Raw genomic sequence first — 20,501 nt, 5'->3', positions numbered from 1 at the left:
TGGCAATAGGGCATACCGCTTGGAACCCGGAACTTATTCAGCGTACGAGGATTTTTTTCTCTGGACTTGTGTAACAGGAGACTGTCTTTTATGGACTGGTTCAGCTATGGCTGTTTGCTGCTCCTTAGGGGGGAGGGTACTGTCAGGAAAGGGCTCACCTGTTGGTGGCACTGTGGCTCCCAGATCCTTAGGCTGCAGTTCCAGCATCCATTAGCAGGTGTCTCCCAGCAGCCAGATACTCATATCATTAGTCATCATCACCTGATGCTCATTGCAGGAAGTATATTTAAGTCCAGTCTGTCCTGCTCTGGTTGCCTTGGTGTTTTGGTCTCCATGTGCCCCTAACCCAGACCCCTGCCCTGCAGCCTGATCCCTTCCCACCTCCTCTGTCCATGTCCTGCTACCCTTTCCCTGTCCTGTCTTAAACCCAGCTCCCTCTGCCTCTCTGGTCATCTCCTGTGCATGACCCTGGCTCTGCTACGATTACGTTTTTGCATGCTCTACTTGCTGTATATATGTTTAGGCAGTTGTTCATCATGTGTCACTATTTGTTTGGTTATCTGGTTTCTTTTACACAGTTTGGTATGTGTTAGGTGCGTTTACATCTATGTTATTCACTTATCTTTTAAATAATTAATATTAATTCACACTGTACTTGTACCTGATATTCTCTGTGGCAGTTCATACATTTCTGGTCACACCTAATCCTGACACTCTTTCCAATGTCCCTTTCATAGCTCTGTCCAGCTGGGCATGCTCCCAGATGGTACACCCACTCCCAGGCTTCCACCATTACTCACATAGGGGACTTTGTTCAGGCCTCCAAGGCCTTATGGACACTGCTGCATAACCCACAGAAGAAGGTCAGGGGAGACAGGGTAACAACAGAAATTCTTCCCATATTCTGTACCACCTCACCTGGGATTTCAGCACTGCAAAAAGCCCTTTAGATAATTTCTGATGGAGTCTACATCTTTGTATAAAAGGTAAATTATTTAGCGCTACAATCATATGGGGTGAAAAGCAGCTGAACACCTATAACATAAGTAAACAAATACAAAAGGTGCAGCGCTAAAATAGATAAAGTGCATATAAGATGCGATATATATTAAGTGCATATAGGTATGATATATATTAAGAGTCCATAAAGTCCACAACAATTGGCAAGTCTCCTGTGCAGGAAAGGTAGGTATAAGACACCACTGCAACCGTGATTCCTTCACCCAAGAGTATTACAGCCTCTCACCTCCAGCATTCGACCACTAGGGGTCACTACGCCTTATACAATCACTGTGGACAGCCAATGGGAACAGCAATCTTCTCAAGACTTTAGAATAAAATTATAAAGAAAAAATATAAAGAACAGGATCTAATGCTCTCTGTCATAACATATTTATTGTAAAGGACATAAAATATCACTCACATAAAAGGCACTGACACAGTGCTCAAATGCAGGCATGAAGCGAATAGTCCGGACATCGCGATGCCGCGGGTGACGTCAGACTCCTCCCCCCGTACGTGCTACGTCAGTGGGCGTGACTTCGTCAGCGGGGTAAGGAGACACATCGTACCCGCTCTCTATATAGACCGTTTCCTAGCAACCAGACGCTGTATCCGCATACCAGGAAGAGAAGGAACAATAACATTGCCCCTCCTCGCTGCCGGGAACACGCCCAGCTTCCTGCGGACACCGGAAGAGAACAAACAGGCCTGCTATTATAAAAGGGGATTTATGCACGGATTAACCCCAGAGGAACATATAAAAAGGAATAAAAAATATATACAGTGGGTACGGAAAGTATTCAGACCCCCTTACATTTTTCACTCTTTGTTATATTGCAGCCATTTGCTAAAATCATTTAAGTTCATTCTTCTTCCTCATGAATGTACACATAGCACCCCATACTGACAGAAAAACACAGAATTGTTGACATTGTTGCAGATTTATTAAAAAAGAAAAACTGAAATATCACATGGTCCTAAGTATTCAGACCCTTTGCTCAGTATTTAGTAGAAGCCCCCTTTTGATCTAATACAGCCAGGAGTCTTTTTGGGAAAGATGCAACAAGTCTTTCACACCTGGATTTGGGGATCCTCTGCCATTCCTCCTTGCAGGTCCTCTCCAGTTCTGTCAGGTTGGATGGTAAACGTTGGTGGACAGCCATTTTTAGGTCTCTCCAGAGATGCTCAATTGGGTTTAAGTCAGGGCTCTGGCTGGGCCATTCAAGAACAGTCACGGAGTTGTTGTGAAGCCACTCCTTCGTTATTTTAGCTGTGTGCTTAAGGTCATTGTCTTGTTGGAAGGTAAACCTTCGGCCCAGTCTGAGGTCCAGAGCACTCTGGAGAAGGTTTTTGTCCAGGATATCCCTGTACTTGGCCGCATTCATCTTTCCCTTGATTGCAACCAGTCGTCCTGTCCCTGCAGCTGAAAAACACCCCCACAGCACGATGCTGCCACCACCATGCTTCACTGTTGGGACTGTATTGGACAGGTGATGAGCAGTGCCTGGTTTTCTCCACACATACCGCTTAGAATTAAGGCCAAAAAGTTCTATTTTGGTCTCATCAGACCAGAGAATCTTATTTCTCACCATCTTGGAGTCCTTCCGGTGTTTTTTAGCAAACTCCATGCGGGCTTTCATGTGTCTTACACTGAGGAGAGGCTTCCGTCGGGCCACTCTGCCATAAAGCCCCGACTGGTGGAGGGCTGCAGTGATGGTTGACTTTCTACAACTTTCTCCCATCTCCTGGCTGCATCTCTGGAGCTCAGCCACAGTGATCTTTGGGTTCTTCTTTACCTCTCTCACCAAGGCTCTTCTCCCCCGATAGCTCAGTTTGGCCGGACGGCCAGCTCTAGGAAGGGTTCTGGTCGTCCCAAACGTCTTCCATTTGAGGATTATGGAGGCCACTGTGCTCTTAGGAACCTTAAGTGCAGCAGAAATCTTTTTGTAACCTTGGCCAGATCTGTGCCTTGCCAAAATTCTGTCTCTGAGCTCTTCAGGCAGTTCCTTTGACCTCATGATTCTCATTTGCTCTGACATGCATTGTGATCTGGAAGGTCTTATATAGACAGGTGTGTGGCTTTCCTAATCAAGTCCAATCAGTATAATCAAACACAGCTGGACTCAAATGAAGGTGTAGAACCATCTCAAGGATGATCAGAAGAAATGGAAAGCACCTGAGTTAAATATATGAGTGTCACAGCAAAGGGTCTGAATACTTAGGACCATGTGATATTTCAGTTTTTCTTTTTTAATAAATCTGCAACAATGTCAACAATTCTGTGTTTTTCTGTCAGTATGGGGTGCTGTGTGTACATTCATGAGGAAGAAGAATGAACTTAAACGATTTTAGCAAATGGCTGCAATATAACAAAGAGTGAAAAATTTAAGGGGGTCTGAATACTTTCCGTACCCACTGTATATAAAAATATATATATTAAAATCTATGCCTTAATGAGAGGATTGCTACATAATTTGTATATACTACCGGCTTACCAGAAGCAGGACATCCTCAATTAATTAGCAAAATACCCTCATATTATTCAGGAAATAATTGATGGAAGGCACATATAAAAACAGAGTATGAAGTACATCGCGGCATTCCGAATTAGACAATGAAATAAAACAATAAAATAAGCAAAATAGACATAAATGACACAAACACCTAAGGCTCACATAAATTAACAAAAATTAACAAAAAAGAAGAGAGAACTGAAATTACCTATTGGAAATTAAACAATTTAAATCAAAATCTACATTCAGTCCCCAGGTGCCAATACATTTGTGTGGTAAATCCAGTAAGACTGTGACTTAACTTACGCACAAAATTGCCACCCTTCTAGTGATGTGCTGTTTTTTCCAAACCCCAGAATTTTAATCCTGTAGGGTCACGCTGATGACATTTCTTAAAATGTCTAGGGACACTATGGTTAACCTTGCCCTGCCTAATCTTGCTGATATGCACTCCCATGCACACATGAAGTGCTCTGGTAGTTCTCTCGACGTATTGTAACCCACACCCACACTCGAGCATATAAACTACACCCCGTGTGGTGCAGGTTATGAAATCTTGAATTGGGTGAATCTCTCATGTGGCAGTGGCGGTAAATTCCCTTCTCTTTTTTAGATTAAACTTGGAGTTCTTGCATCTTGACTGCTCTAGGGCGTTTGGCTTCCATGCACTGTCTACACTGTGCTCCACTAGAGGAGGGATAACTCTAAAAAGGGAGCTAACACCTAATTTCCCCCTTACCCCCCTACCATAATAGGAACAGTGGAACTAAAGGATTTTTTTTTCCATTTTGGGTAGGGTTAGGGAGAGTTTTATGTCACTGCCAAAACAGGAACTGAGAGGAAATCCCGCCAAAGTGAGGAAATCCCTGGATGTCACCAGGTTCACCTGAACTAGTGTCCCCATGTAAACATTAATAAACATTACAAATAGAGATGGTGAATCTTCCTAATGGGGGGCATAAACAGCAAATAAAACATGGCAGGTGTTCTAATTCCTCTCCACTGTGCCCAAAATCCAGAAAAGAGGTTAAACTTTCCAGTTTAACTGGTTAAACAACTGCAGTGCCATCCTCTTTGAGGCTCTATCCCTATACGCTAAGGCAGTGCTAAGCACAATTCCCTAGTGTTGGGAGCTCAGGAAATGTACTGTGGAGCCTAACTGTGAGTTGCATTAACCAATCACAGGTTGGGACTTACAATAAAAAGCAGAAACAAATGTAGCCACTACAATAAAGGTATGATAAGCTGCAATATATTACATTTTTGATTTTGGGTTTAATAAAGCTTTCATTTCAGCTATGGGTATCATCGACAGCTGAAATTTAGCACCATTTTTTGAGCTGTCTGAAAATATATGGGCAGTTGGCATCCCTAATCCTGTCACTGACAAATTATTGAAGTATCTTAGCCACATAACATTCTACACCTTCACTACTGCAGTCTCTGGCTGCAATAGCAGGTAGAGACTGTCAAATGCCTAAACCTTTTTGCATGACATTACATAAATATACCGGATTACCATTGTATTAAAGAAAGCAGGGAAGAGTAAGTGACAAATCAGATATATTACTGCAAAGCTGTATCAGAGTCTCTATTCTACAGATCCAGGCACAAATTGTTAAAAAGTAGGACTGCCCATAGAAATCAGTTGGGATTGATGCTTTAAACTTTGCTTATTTGCTTATAAAATTGCAAAGAAAGCAGAGGTGTGAGTATATACCTGCTTACATGCTTCTGCATGTGTGGATTCTACTTGCTAATCTATGAGAGCACTAATACTGGGCATACACATGTAGCACCCTTGTCTTAATGCAAGGTTGCTGTTAAATTTAGTTTGCTGAGCCTTAACTAGCTTGGCTGTAATTATTCTGTGGTCATTGAGCTTCCCTTCTTAATCTAGGTTTGACTGCGTTTCTCCCTTCCGTCATTAGGTGGCACTGTTGCCTCTGACACTAGTGTGAGAATTACAGTTAAACAAACTGTTAATGTCCATGTCTCTCTCAGCCAATTACAGTGTCACTACGGCATTGTGGGAGATCTTATTTAAGAGGGGGAGGTCCAATAATCTGTCTCTTCCCGCCCGGACCCCCTTGGGGGAGGGTGTGTGCTGCTGTTTGCTGCTGACTAGGCCTGAAGCCTGAGGCCTGGTCAGATACCTGGGATTCTGCTGAGGAGAGCCAGCGACCCACATGGGAAAGATCATCCACAGACATCCAGTAACCTGTGTGAGTAACCTGCTTGTTTCTTATGGAGGACAGCTGTCCAGACAGTACAGACCACAGAAAGGGATTGTGTCTAGTGGAGAAAAGATGTCTCCCAGATCAATCTGAAGCTCATGGATACCTAATGATTCTCAAGGTCTGCTATCCTGTACTGCTGTCTGAATACCTGTCTTTTGCAATGGGAGTCTGCCTAATAGACTGTTCTTAAAGGGTGTCCTGGACCCTACCCCTCTCTCCCCCTGTTTATTCTTGTCCTGTTGAGAAGAAATAAACTATTCCTTTACTTCAGCATAAAAGTGACTGGCGCCCAACATTTATTTTACCTGCATCACTACCCACCATGCCTGACAATCCACACCCACAGGAGGTATGTAGCCCTCTCTGCCTCTGAAGGTCATCACTAGGCCCTAGGGGGTTCTGGGGGGTCCGCTACACACATACATTCATTATTTGAAAAGGAGCGAGGAAAGGGGGGGGGGGTATGAGAAGGTGGGAAATGGAGGGACCATGGAAGGAAACACAAGGGATAGGGTAAGAGAGGCTAAACCACCATGTCACTCTAAAAAGATATTGTACTGAAACAGACTAAATTAAAGATTACATTAAAGAGTAAAGTTCTTATTTCGTAGCTTCATCCCAAGCTGATCAAATTTTATAAAAAATTCTTAGGACAGTTACTTCCCATCTATGTAAGCTAGTCAAGAGGTAGGACCGCATTAACCATGGAACTGTTGGCAGAAACAGTCAGGGCTTCCACCAGTTTCCATTTAGACAGAATTGTTTTTCTTATAATAGTATAATAGAAACAGTTTCTTATAGGAGGTTGTTAGCTTATCCGGGCAATGGCGGTCATTGACACCAATACTGGGGATTTTGCAGTCACCAACACCAATGTTTGAGGTTAATATTGTGTCCACTGATGTCAATGCTCAGGACTATTACTTTGGCCTCTGACACCAATGTTGGGAGTTATTATTGTGTTGATTGACACTAGTGCTGGAGGTGTTTTTTTGCAGCCACTGACAGCAATGATGACTCCAAATTTCTTCTCAATGTGCATTGTGGTACATTGCAAAAAATAAAAAAATCATTAGTACTGACATTTTTGGTAGTTAAGGTGCATCAAAGCCCATTCAACTTTTTTCATCCATGTTTCTCTCACGCTACAGTATCTATTTCCCTCAAGAGACCTTACAAAAGTGCAATTTTTTTTGCGGGACTGCGACATTGCGGCGGACAGATCGGACCCTTGACTGACATTTTTGACACTTTTGGGGTTACCAGTGACATTACTGCAGTAATCAGTGCTATACATATGCACTGTTAATGCAAAAATTACACTGGCAGGGAAGGGCTTAACTGTATTGGAGAGGTTGGGGTTAAGTGTGTCTTAGGGGCGTGTTTCTAACTGGGAATGGACATGGCTACTAGTGTAAAAACAGAGATCAATGGTCCTACATAGTAGAACCGTCTGATCTCCATTTTTACACAGGGGAGAATGACAGGCGGCTTGTTTACATTAGCCGCCTGCCTTTCTCCCTTCCCGGCGTATGATCGTGAGTGACCGGCGGACATCGGGTCTGCCGGTCACACGCATTGACTTGTTAGGGAACAAGCCGGGGCGGGCGCGCGCCTCGGCGGGAGCTCGCCCGCCTCAGCGGGAGCGCGCTCGCCCGCTATTGGCTCACAAGCCAGTGACAGGCTAGTGACGTACCGGTACGTCACTTTGCCTGGCCGGGGCTGACCACCGCAGAATATGTACTTGCGGCGGTCGGCAAGTGATTAAACAATAGTTATACACTGCATTTGACAATCCAATATAAACTTACTTGAAGAATCACCTTTATACTATGAGTTCTGCCTGTCAGCTGGCCGTCTCTTTCCACAACTTCCTGGATTCCCTCCATGCTTTGCAGCTTCTCCTCTGCTGTTCACTTTCAATTTCTAACAACTACATATCCCATAGTGTCCTGCTGCCTGCCAGTAGTTATTGCTATATTGACACCATGTCCTTATACTCCTCCTCTCAGCACCCCTGTAGTTTAGAATGCAGGCTCTGTGAAATGTGTGACACAGCAGTACTAGCTCACAGGCATAGCGAATTTGAGTCACAGAATTCAAGGAACTAAATTTGTGGGGAATTTTATAATGTAAGTTTCCAAACGTCAAGGCTGTTCAGATTAAGAGGAGTAGCCTAGAAATAATTAAAATACAATGTGGAAAAGAATATATACCGTATTTATCGGCGTATAACACGCACTTTTTTCCCCTGCAAACATAGTGCAAACTGTGGGTGCGTGTTATACACCGATATTTTTTTTTACAACGAGGGGGGGGCGGGGATTGGGCGGTCCGCTCCGCCTCTCCTGGCCCTAGGACAGCCCTGCCAGCGTACTCTGCAGTTAAAAAAAGAATCACTGCCAGCCCTTTTTATAGATCGTTACTACGTAATATATTACTGTCATTGAAAAACGCAGCCTCTAAATACCTTGGTAGCTTCGTTCTTGCTGGCTGCTCTCCTCCTCCCACTCCTCCTCCTCTGAGTGTAGCTTTGGATTGGTGGAGGAGAGCAGTCACATGACCGGCCATTGAACGTCAGAGAAGAGCAGTCACATGACCGGCCATGAAAGAACGGAGCTATTGAGGAATTTAGAGGCATCGGTTTACAACAATAACAGTGACACATTGTAGGAAGCATCTAGGGAAAGGGTCTGGCAGTGATTTTGTTTTTACTTTAGAGTACGCTGTCAGGGCTGTCCCAGGAGACTGGGGGTCTCCTGGGAGTGCAGGGGGGCTGTGCAATGTAAAGGGGGCTTTGTAATAAAAGGGGGCATGTAGTGTGCATGGGGGGAACTGTGCAATGTATAGTATGTATAGGGGGGCTGTTTAATGAAAGGGGCAGTGTACTGTTATTTTAAAATATTTAAAATGTTTTTTTCCTAAAACTTCCCTCTTAAAGTGAAGTTGCGTGTTATACGCTTGTGCGTGTTATACGCTGATAAATATGGTAATTTTACATTTTAAGCATAGATACATTTTAATCCACTGTAGCTATCAGAGAGTGCAATAAGGCAGGCACAATTTATCACAAGTGTATTTGCAAATTGCCCTTGTGCAACCACATATGTTTTTGTCCAGAGCATTACTTCTTGTGGCAAGTCTGCTTTCCCCTTCCTGCAAACATCTTGTCTGTCTGTGTTCACCCTGTAACTATGAATGACGCTAAGGGAATTTCCCAGTGGATTGTCTATGTTACTGAATATTGTGTCCACAGAACATTTGTCTTTTTAAACTTCCTTGTCTTTTGCATTGACTAAAATGTAGGTTATTTTCCCTTCCTGGATCTTCTACCCTCCACTTTTTCCTTTTAAGACCTGCAGAGCTCTCCCTCTCCACCATCAGTTTGTCTTCTAAAGATTCTGCTCAGCTCAGAAAAACAAAGTAATTAGCCTTGGTTTCCACATTAAAAAAGCATAAAATGAAATCTTCCGAATTGCAATGGAAAGAAACCCAACAATTATTCAAACATTCATTAATGAAATTACAGCAATTAAATGCAAATGCCTCCATTTTTCTTCATTATTGTGACCGAGCAGCAGTTTCTTGCTAAAGTGACATCATAACGCTGTCCCTACAAGTCATGCTCTGCTACGCCTCATCGCTGCAGGATACAGGCTTAACCCTTGTCATGTTACCAGACACATGAGAAATTATACTTTTAACACCAGGTAATGGGAATGATATAGTATGATGCATACGGATATCCTAACTAAGAACCTCATGCAGGCTTTCAAATGGTTGCTTTTCTTATCTCCCAAATGCAAAATGCAGCATTGAAAAATCTATTGTGCTATGGTCAGATGTGCCAAGAAGAATGTAGACATTTTCACAAATGGTATTTTGATATTCAGATGTGCAATATAGATTTTAGTCTAGGAAATGCTGGCTCTGAGGTAGAAGGGCTAGGATGCAGTAATTGGTAGCAGTGTGAAATACAATATAAGGACAGAGCTGTTTTTTTTACACAATTGCAAAATACTGAACTTTAGTTTGCCTACCGTTATTGCTTGGAAACTTCATTCAGCCATGGAAAAAGAAACCTAGGTAAAGTTTCACCTGTTTATTAAAGAATAGATTTATAAAATATGTTTTTATTTTGTATAGTCTTTGACTGTTACTCTTTCATTAGTTCTATCACACAAAAACTTGCTGAATCTTTCAGAATCTGATAAATCTGTGGTCCCAGGATGTTAAAATACATACCAGTACATTCATTGGCTTGAATTTCTTCAAATATTTTTCGGAAGGAGGTTGATCATGTGCTTAACATCATACAGTATTATCTAGACCCTCATCAAATGACAAAGGCTGGCTCTAAACATAATAATATTATTAGTGCTTTCTGTGTATTTTAGGTAAAACCGACAATAAAAAAAAGGAGAAGAGGACATAGGGTTACCCTGAAAAGCCCAACCAGGTCCTTATCTAGGCATGTAGCCTGAATAATAGCCAAGAAAGGGAGAGTAGTGTGATCACATGCCCCCCCCCCCCTGAACCAGACCAAGCCAAATGCCTTTTAACACAATGCTAGGGATCCAAGGTAACACGATTGGCCAAACATGGTCCATCCATTTCATTTTTCATTTTATTTTTATTTGAATGACTGTAAAAGTAGTAGATAAATAAAATCTGTTAAAGTGGAACTAAATACTAATACTAAATGTTAAAGCAGAACTAATACTTACCTTTCCACAGGTCCTTCGCAGACATCAGCATCTTCTCCTGTGTGCCAGTCTTCATCCATCTTCATTGGCAGGCATGGGATAACGTCACTCCTGGGAATGCGCAGGAGACTATCATTCTGTCACATACACAGATCGACCCGACGCTGTAAATGGAGCCGCATATGCACCGCTTAGTTTACAGCACCAGAGAAGACAGTGAGCAGGCAGGTAGGTGCATTTTATTGCAGTAGAGACATTGCATGTCATTTCTGCAATGAAAGCCTGCCTGCTTGCTGCTTGTTTCAGTTCCACTTTAAGTATGTCACCGTCCACATACATTAATTTACTCATCAGTTGAAGAGAATATATAGTAATTTTAAAAAACTATTTCAGACTAAAAAGAAAAGATTTTTTCAAATTTTAATTAGGTAAATATGGCATATTGCCTATAAACATTTCACATTAATTGCTTAATTGCTTTGCTGAAGAAAAAGTCTTCTCAGCTCACTCTCCCCCACCCCTACTCTCCCCGCTCTTTATGTCTTTTTTCAGAGAGGATCTCTAAGAAAACAGAAATACTGCTGTATTTTCTCTTTAGGAAACCTATAACGCATCCCTTATCAAATGTTTATTTGTATACAAAGTACATACAGTATATCCCCATACTCAACAAAAATATAGACAAGTATATATGTGGTCAGTCTTCTTCGGAAGGGATTAAGCCTTCTGTATTTGTATAGCATGGCCCTACATTTACTTATTTGAAGTTGCAGAACACCTTGGAGACAAGTCTTTTCTTTTTCCAGAAAGGCTTGATCGTGAACATTCTGGTCTTTTGTGCTCATTCTTCTTGCCTATTCCTAATTTGAAAGCATCACAAGTCATGGCATGGCAAGGTGATGGAAGCCTGCACAAAATAATTGACAGTATAAATATTGATGTAATTATTTTCAACCCTTATATATCCTATGGTTGAGACACTGTGTCATTTTTTAAAATGAGGACAATCTGGTCAAAAGTTAAATGTATTACAAATGGAGCTCAAAATGTATATATACCCCTCACATTTTTGTAAATATTTTATTATATCTTTTCATGTGACAACAGTGAAGAAATGACATTTTGCTACAATGTAAAGTAGTGAGTGTGCAGCTTGTTTAACAGTGTAAATTTGCTGTCCCCTCAAAATAACTCAACACACAGCCATTAATGTCCAAACCACTGGCAACAAAAGTGAGTACACCCCTAAGTGAAAATATCCAACTTGGGCCCAATTTTGCATTTTCCCTCCCCATTGTCATGTGACTCGATAGTGTTACAAGCTCTCAGGTGTGAATGGGGAGCATATGTGTTAAATTTGGTGTTATCGCTTTCACTCTCTCATACTGGCCACTGAAAGTTCAACATGGCACCTCATGGCAAAGGACTCTCTGAGGATCTGAAAAAAAGAATTGTTGCTCTACGTAAAGATGGCCTAGGCTACAAGAAGATTGCCAAGATCCTGAAACTGAGCTGCAGCATGGTGGCCAAGACCATACAGCGGTTTAACAGGACAGGTTCCACATAGAACAGGCCTCGCCATGGTCGACCAAAGAAGTTGAGTGCACATGCTTAGCGTCATATCCAGAGGTTGTCTGGACATATGAGTGCTGCCAGCATTGCTGCAGAGGTTGAAAGGGTGGGGGGGTCAGCCTGTCAGTGCTCAGACCATATGCTGCACACTGCATCAAACTGGTCTGCATGGCTGTATTCCCAGAAGAAAGCCTCTTCTAAAGATGATGCACAAGAAAGCCTGCAGTTTGCTGAAGACAAGAAGACTAAGGACATGGATTACTGGGACCGTGCCCTGTGGTCTGATGAGACCAAGATAAACCTATTTGGTTCAGATGGTGTCAAGCGTGTGTGGCAGCAACCAAGTGAGAAGTACAAAGACAAGTGTTTCTTGCCTACAGTCAAGCATGGTGGTGGGAGTGTCATGGTCTGGGGCTGCTTGAATGCTGCCGGCACTAGGGAGCTATAGTTAGTTGAGGGAACCATGAATTCCAACATGTAATGTGACATACTGAAGCAGAGCATGATGCCCTCCATTCGGAGACTAGGCCGCAGGGCAGTATTCCAACATGATAACAACCCCAAACACACCTCCAAGATGACCACTGCCTTGCTAAAGAAGCTGAGGGTAAAGGTGATGGACTGGCCAAGCATGTCTCTAGACCTAAACCCTATTGAGCATCTGTGGGGAATCCTCAAATAGAAAGTGGAGGAGCGCAAGGTCTCTAACATCTACTAGCCCCGTGATGTCGTCATGGAGGAGTGTAAGAGGACTCCAGTGGCAACCTGTGAAGCTCTGGTGAACTCCATGCTCAAGAGGGTTAAGGCAGCACTGGAAAATAATGGTGGCCACACAAAATATTGACACTTTGGGCCCAAATTGGACATATTCATTTAGGGGTGTACTCACTTTTGTTGTCAGTGGTTTAGACATTAATGGCTGTGTGTTGAGTTATTTTGAGGGAACAGCAAACTGACACTGTTATACAAGCTCTACACTCACTACTTTACATTGTAGCAAAGTGTAATTTCTTCAGTGTTGTCACATGAAAAGATATAATAAAATATTTGCAAAAATGTGAGGGGTGTACTCTCTTTTGTGAGATACTGTGTGTGTGTGTGTGTGTATATATATATATATATATATATATATATATATATATATATATATATATATATATACACACAATATATTACCAAAAGAATTGGGGCGATTGTCTTTACATGCACATGAACTTTAATAGCATCCCATTCTTAGTCCGTAGGGTTCAGTAATGAGTTGTCCCACCTTTGCAGCTATTACAGCTTCAACTCTTCTGAGAAGGCTGTCCACAAGGTTTAGAAGTGTGTCTATGGGAATGTTTGACCATTCTTCCAGAAGCCCATTTGTGAGGTCAGGTACTGATGTTGGACAAGAAGGCCTGGCTTGCAGTCTCCGCTCCAATTCATCCCAAAGGTGCTCTATCAGGTTAAGGTCTGGACTAGGTCCTAGGCTAGTCAAGTTCCTCCACCTTTTTATAGACCTTGTTTTTGCACTTGTGCGCAGTCATGTTGGAACAGGAAGGGGCCATCCCCAAACTTGTTGGGAGCATGACATTTTTAAAAATGTCTTGGTATACTGATGCCTTAAGAGTACCCTTCACTGAGGGGCCAAGTCCAATCCCTAAAAAACAACCCCACACCGTAATCCTTCCTCCACCAAAGGATCTAGACCAGTGCCCAAAGCAAGGACGATAAAGACATGGATGAGCGAGTTTGGGGTGGAGGAACTTGACTGGCCTGCACAGAATCCTGACCTCAACCCGATAGAACACCTTTGGGATTAATTTGAGCAGAGACTATGAGCCAGGCCTTTTCTCCAACATCAGTGCCTGACCTCACAAACGCGCTTCTGGAAGAATGGTCAAACATTCCCATAGAACAAATTTCAAAATGTTCTAACACATGCAATATTATAACTGTTAGTACCTATTTAGTACTGTATGAGATAGCATATCTGGTATACTAACTTTATATAACATATTTAAGACAGTAATTAGTTTACTCTAAATATTTGGGAACACAAAAAGCATGTTTCTGTTTGTGTAACCCAACAGCTTACACCAGAAAGCTAGGCAACAGTGAAATACTAAATTAGTGGGCTCTTTTGGCTCAGCTTGCTTTGAAGAATTTAACGTTTAGTGTTTGAACCTTATTCAACAACACCCCCTTCTTCTCCAGAACCACATCTCTAAAATTGCGGAATGGAACTCAGTCCAAAGACATACCAAGGAGCCAATTAAAAGTGTTAAATGTAGCTTAATGTGTGGTATTTCAGTCAATGTTTAGTGGCCTCTTCCTCACCTTCTTCTTGGAGAATATAACCGCTGAAAAACATCTTCTGTATCTTTGTCCTTTTTGTTACATTGTGCAGGCTGGGGTTCCACTAAAATAAAAAATAGCATGGGATTTAAGTCCATATAAAGTTTTTAACTCATTATAATCTTGTACCCTTCATAGTCCTTGTACCCTTGTATACCATTTTCTCTCCCTTAATAAGGCTACTTGCTGCCCTCCTGTGTTGGTGCTTCTTTCATGAATAGAAACAGCCACACCCCTCATCCCAAGTGTTGTATTGTAAAAGAAGTAAGGGGGTTTGGCTGATCAGTTCTGTTCACAAATGCTGGTCACTGGGTGAAGTAGATCTAACTCTGGTGTCAATTAGACTGTATAGTTATCAAAGAAAAACAAATAAAAATTCCCAGCTCACCAACCAGCCAGCCTGCAACAAACTGTTTCCATGTGCTCATTAATCCAAAGGCCAGTTATAGATGGGGTGGTTGCCATTTGTTTCTACTGTTGGTAATTGGTGAGAGGACGCACTGGATACCTTTGCTGCCATTATGCTATTGTTGGGTGTTAAGTTTGTCCCTGTACCTTTAAGGAGGGGTGGGTACACTCCAAGGAATACCTGCCAATTCCAATAATCTATTCATTATTATATATGTGCTCCAACTTAGGAGACTCAAATCAAATTATCCATCAAATTATAGAGTTAAGACTGCAGTACACTGGGGTGCCATGACATGTCTGCTGCAGCTTATGCATGTACAGTATCTCACAAAAATAAGTCCCACCCCTCCTTAAAGATACAGGGATGCACTGGACATCCAGCAATAGAGCAAAGGCAGCGAAGGTATCCATTGCGTCCCCTCACCAATTACCAACAGTAAAAACAAATGGCAACAACCCCAACCTACAGTGGGTACGGAAAGTATTCAGACCCCCTTAAATTTTTCACTCTTTGTTATATTGCAGCCATTTGCTAAAATCATTTAAGTTCATTCTTCTTCCTCATGAATGTACACATAGCACCCCATACTGACAGAAAAACACAGAATTGTTGACATTGTTGCAGATTTATTAAAAAAGAAAAACTGAAATATCACATGGTCCTAAGTATTCAGACCCTTTGCTCAGTATTTAGCAGAAGCCCCCTTTTGATCTAATACAGCCAGGAGTCTTTTTGGGAAAGATGCAACAAGTCTTTCACACCTGGATTTGGGGATCCTCTGCCATTCCTCCTTGCAGATCCTCTCCAGTTCTGTCAGGTTGGATGGTAAACGTTGGTGGACAGCCATTTTTAGGTCTCTCCAGAGATGCTCAATTGGGTTTAAGTCAGGGCTCTGGCTGGGCCATTCAAGAACAGTCACGGAGTTGTTGTGAAGCCACTCCTTTGTTATTTTAGCTGTGTGCTTAGGGTCATTGTCTTGTTGGAAGGTAAACCTTCGGCCCAGTCTGAGGTCCAGAGCACTCTGGAGAAGCTTTTTGTCCAGAATATCCCTGTACTTGGCCGCATTCATCTTTCCCTCGATTGCAACCAGTCGTCCTGTCCCTGCAGGTGAAAAACACCCCCACAGCATGATGCTGCCACCACCATGCTTCACTGTTGGGACTGTATTGGACAGGTGATGAGCAGTGCCTGGTTTTCTCCACACATACTGCTTAGAATTAAGGCCAAAAAGTTCTATTTTGGTCTCATCAGACCAGAGAATCTTATTTCTCACCATCTTGGAGTCCTTCAGGTGTTTTTTAGCAAACTCCATGCGGGCTTTCATGTGTCTTACACTGAGGAGAGGCTTCCGTCGGGCCACTCTGCCATAAAGCCCCGACTGGTGGAGGGCTGCAGTGATGATTGACTTTCTACAACTTTCTCCCATCTCCTGACTGCATCTCTGGAGCTCAGCCACAGTGATCTTTGGGTTCTTCTTTACCTCTCTCACCAAGGCTCTTCTCCCCCGATAGCTCAGTTTGGCTGGACGGCCAGCTCTAGGAAGGGTTCTGGTCGTCCCAAACATCTTCCATTTGAGGATTATGGAGGCCACTGTGCTCTTAGGAACCTTAAGTGCAGCAGAAATCTTTTTGTAACCTTGGCCAAATCTGTGCCTTGCCACAATTCTGTTTCTGAGCACTTCAGGCAGTTCCTTTGACCTCATGATTCTCATTTGCTCTGACATGCATTGTGATCTGGAAGGTCTTATATAGACAGGTGTGTGGCTTTCCTAATCAAGTCCAATCAGTATAATCAAACACAGCTAGACTCAAATGAAGGTGTAGAACCATCTCAAGGATGATCAGAAGAAATGGAAAGCACCTGAGTTAAATATATGAGTGTCACAGCAAAGGGTCTGAATACTTAGGACCATGTGATATTTCAGTTTTTCTTTTTTAATAATCTGCAACAATGTCAACAATTCTGTGTTTTTCTGTCAGTATGGGGTGCTATGTGTACATTCATGAGGAAGAAGAATGAACTTAAATGATTTTAGCAAATGGCTGCAATATAACAAAGAGTGAAAAATTTAAGGGGGGTCTGAATACTTTCCGTACCCACTGTATAACTGCTCTTTGCAGCAAGGAGTACATGGAAGGGTGAAGAATGTCAAAGAACAACAAACAAAAATTCCCATCTCACTTGCCAGCCTGCAGCAAACCAAATTGTCCTGTCTAGGGTTGAGCGAACCCGGACTTGTATTGTTCGGGATTGTACCAGACTTTTGGGTATTTGGTACCCAGACATTGAGCCGAACATTTCACTGTATGTTCGGGGACTGTCCGTTGTTTGGTAATGTTATTTGATGTTTTGGCGTAGTTTTAATGGCGCAGTTTCAACAGGTGCAAGGCAGCCAATCAGTAAGTGTTTAACTAGTGTGCCCTAGAAGCCATCACAGCCATGCCTACTAATGGCATGGCTGTGATTGGCGAGTGCAGCATGTGACCCAGAGTCTATATAAGCTGGAGTCACATAGCGCCGCACGTCACTCTGCTAAAACTATACTAGGGAGAGGTTCCTGGTGCTGCTGAGGGAGAGATAGGGAGATTATTGTAGGGTCAGGCTGGAGATTTCTTTGAGGGAAAGCATAGGAAGAATTTTCTTTAATCAGACAGCGATCTACATTGTTTGTATTGTGTGGGGGTGCAGTGCACGATCTTTATGCCCTGACCTGAGCCCAGTGAGGAGGAGAAAGGAGAAAAAAAACTTTTATCAGTCTGTTAGGTGGGCGGCGTGCGGTGCTGCACATTTAATGCAAGCTCAGTGCATATGTGGCTGCTTAGTCTGCATTTAAAAAAGAAAAAACCTTTTTCCTTCATATTTTACTTTGACATACAGTGTTTAGACAGACACTGCTTTTCTAACCTGCTCTTCAAAAAGCACCAATGTAAGGGGGAAATAATTATTTTTCAGTATTTAGGGAAAAAAAATAATTTTTCAGTTTTTCATTCAAATGTTTTTTTTTTTATTCAATAGCGGAATAGAACAACAACAGTATCCAACCTGTTAGGCGTGCGGTGTGTAGCGGCCATTTCATGCAAGCTGAGTGCATATGTGTCTGCTTAATCTGCATTTTAAAAAGAAAAAAACTTTTTTCCTTCATATTTTACTGTGACTTACAGCCTTTAGACACGGGCATTTCAAATCTGCTATTCAACAAGCACCAATTAAGGGGACAATTATTTTTCAGATTTTCATTCATACGTTGCAGTGCGATACACCCATTGCATACTGTTGTTGTATTCCGCTTTGCAATAAAAACCCATTTAGGGGAAAATAAATAAGTTTCAGCCTAGTCTGCATATGGTACAGTGAGATACAACCATTGCATACTGTTGTATTCCGCTTTGCAATAAAAACCCATTTAGGGGGAAAAAAAAGTTAATTGCGGCCTAGTCTGCATATGGTACAGTGAGATACACCCATTGCATACTGTTGTATTCCGCTTTGCAATAAAAACCCATTTAGGGGATAAAAAGTTAATTGCGGCCTAGTCTGCATATGTTAATGTGAGATACACCCGTTGGATACTGTTGTTCTATTCCGCTATTCAATAAACACCCATTTAGGGAAAAAATATTAAATTGCGGCCTAGTCTGTATCTGTACATGTGAGATACACCCGTTGTATACTGTTGCTCTATTCCGCTATTCAATAAACACCCATTTAGGGAAAAAATATTAAATTGCGGCCTAGTCTGTGTCTGTACGTGTGAGATACACCCGTTGTATACTGTTGCTCTATTCCGCTATTCAATAAACACCCATTTAGGGAAAAAATATTAAATCGCGGCCTAGTCTGTATCTGTACGTGTGAGATACACCCGCTGTATACTGTTGTTCTATTCCGCTATTCAATAAACACCCATATAGGGAAAATATATTAAATTGCGGCCTAGTCTGCATATGTTACTGTGAGATACACCCTTTGGATACTGTTGTTCTATTCTGCTATTCAATAAACACCTTTTAGGGGACAGAAAGGTATTAAATTGCGGCTTAGTCTGTATCTGTACGTGTGAGATACACCCTTTGGATACTGTTGTTCTATTCTGCTATTCAATAAACACCCATTTAGGGAAAAAATATGAAATTGCGGCCTAGTCTGTATCTGTACGTGTGAGATACACCCGTTGCATACTGTTGTTCTATTCCGCTATTCAATAAACACCCATTTAGGAAAAAATATTAAATTGCAGCCTAGTCTGTATCTGTATGTGTGAGATACACCCGTTGTATACTGTTGTTCTATTCCGCTATTCAATAAACACCCATATAGGGAAAATATATTAAATTGCGGCCTAGTCTGCATATGTTACTGTGAGATACACCCTTTGGTTACTGTTGTTCTATTCTGCTATTCAATAAACACCCATTTAGGGGACAGAAAGATATTAAATTGAGGCTTAGTCTGTATCTGTAAGTGTGAGATACACTATTTGGATACTGTTGTTCTATTCTGCTATTCAATAAACACCCATTTAGGGGACAGAAAGATATTAAATTGCGGCTTAGTCTGTATCTGTACGTGTGAGATACACCCGTTGTATACTGTTGTTCTATTCTGCTATTCAATAAACACCCATATATGGAAAATATATTAAATTGCGGCCTAGTCTGCATATGTTACTGTGAGATACACCCTTTGGATACTGTTGTTCTATTCTGCTATTCAATAAACACCCATTTAGGGGAAAGAAAGATATTAAATTGCGGCTTATTCTGTATCTGTACGTGTGAGATACACCCTTTGGATACTGTTGTTCTATTCTGCTATTCAATAAACACCCATTTAGGGGACAGAAATATATTAAATTGCGGCTTAGTCTGTATCTGTACGTGTGGGATACACCCTTTGGATACTGTTGTTCTATTCTGCTATTCAACAAACACCCATTTAGGGGACAGAAAGATATTAAATTGCGGCTTAGTCTGTATCTGTACGTGTGAGATACACCCTTTGGATACTGTTGTTCTATTCTGCTATTCAATAAACACCCATTTAGGGGACAGAAATATATTAAATTGCGGCATGGTCTGTATCTGTATGTGTGAGATACACCCTTTGGATACTGTTGTTCAATTCTGCTATTCAATAAACACCCATTTAGGGGACAGAAATATATTAAATTGCGGCTTAGTCTGTATCTGTACGTGTGAGATGCACCCTTTGGATACTGTTGTTCTATTCCGCTATTCAATAAACACCCATTTAGGGAAAAAATATTAAATTGCGGCCTTGTCTGTATCTGTACGTGTGAGACACACCCGTTGTATACTGTTTTTCTATTCCGCTATTCAATAAACACCCATTTAGGGAAAAATATTAAATTGTGACCTAGTCTGTATCTGTACGTGTGAGATACACCCGTTGTATACTGTTGTTCTATTCCGCTATTCAATAAACACCAATTTAGGGAAAAAATATTAAATTGCGGCCTAGTCTGTATCTGTAGGTGTGAGATACACCCGTTGTATACTGTTGTTCTATTCCGCTATTCAATAAACACCCATTTAGGAAAAAATATTAAATTGCGGCCTAGTCTGTATCTGTACGTGTGAGATACACCCGTTGTATACTGTTGTTCTATTCCGCTATTCAATATACACCCATTTAGGGGACAGAAAGATATTAAATTGCGGCTTAGTCTGTATCTGTACGTGTGAGATACACCCTT

The 20,501-nt window shown here is 41.8% G+C and overlaps 1 protein-coding gene across 1 annotated transcript in view; it reads right to left on the bottom strand.

Annotated features, from left to right (window-relative positions):
- Positions 1–11,198: 11,198 nt before the first annotated feature.
- The window catches only part of LOC309558826 (uncharacterized protein), a 326,395-nt gene continuing 317,092 nt past the window's right edge, over positions 11,199–20,501 (bottom strand). Inside the window, exons 13-14 of the mRNA XM_082261904.1 lie at positions 14,356–14,437; positions 11,199–11,368 (exon numbers count right to left, since the gene is read on the bottom strand). Of these exons, the coding sequence (XP_082118030.1) occupies positions 11,215–11,368; positions 14,356–14,437 (236 nt within the window). The 3' untranslated portion in view covers positions 11,199–11,214. The remainder of the gene's footprint in view (positions 11,369–14,355; positions 14,438–20,501) is intronic.

The sequence above is a fragment of the Pelophylax lessonae genome (assembly GCF_965119305.1).
Source record: "Pelophylax lessonae genome assembly, chromosome: 6".
NCBI lineage: Eukaryota > Metazoa > Chordata > Amphibia > Anura > Ranidae > Pelophylax > Pelophylax lessonae.
Note: the sequence above shows the minus strand (reverse complement) of the source record. Positions and strands in the feature narration are given on the sequence as shown.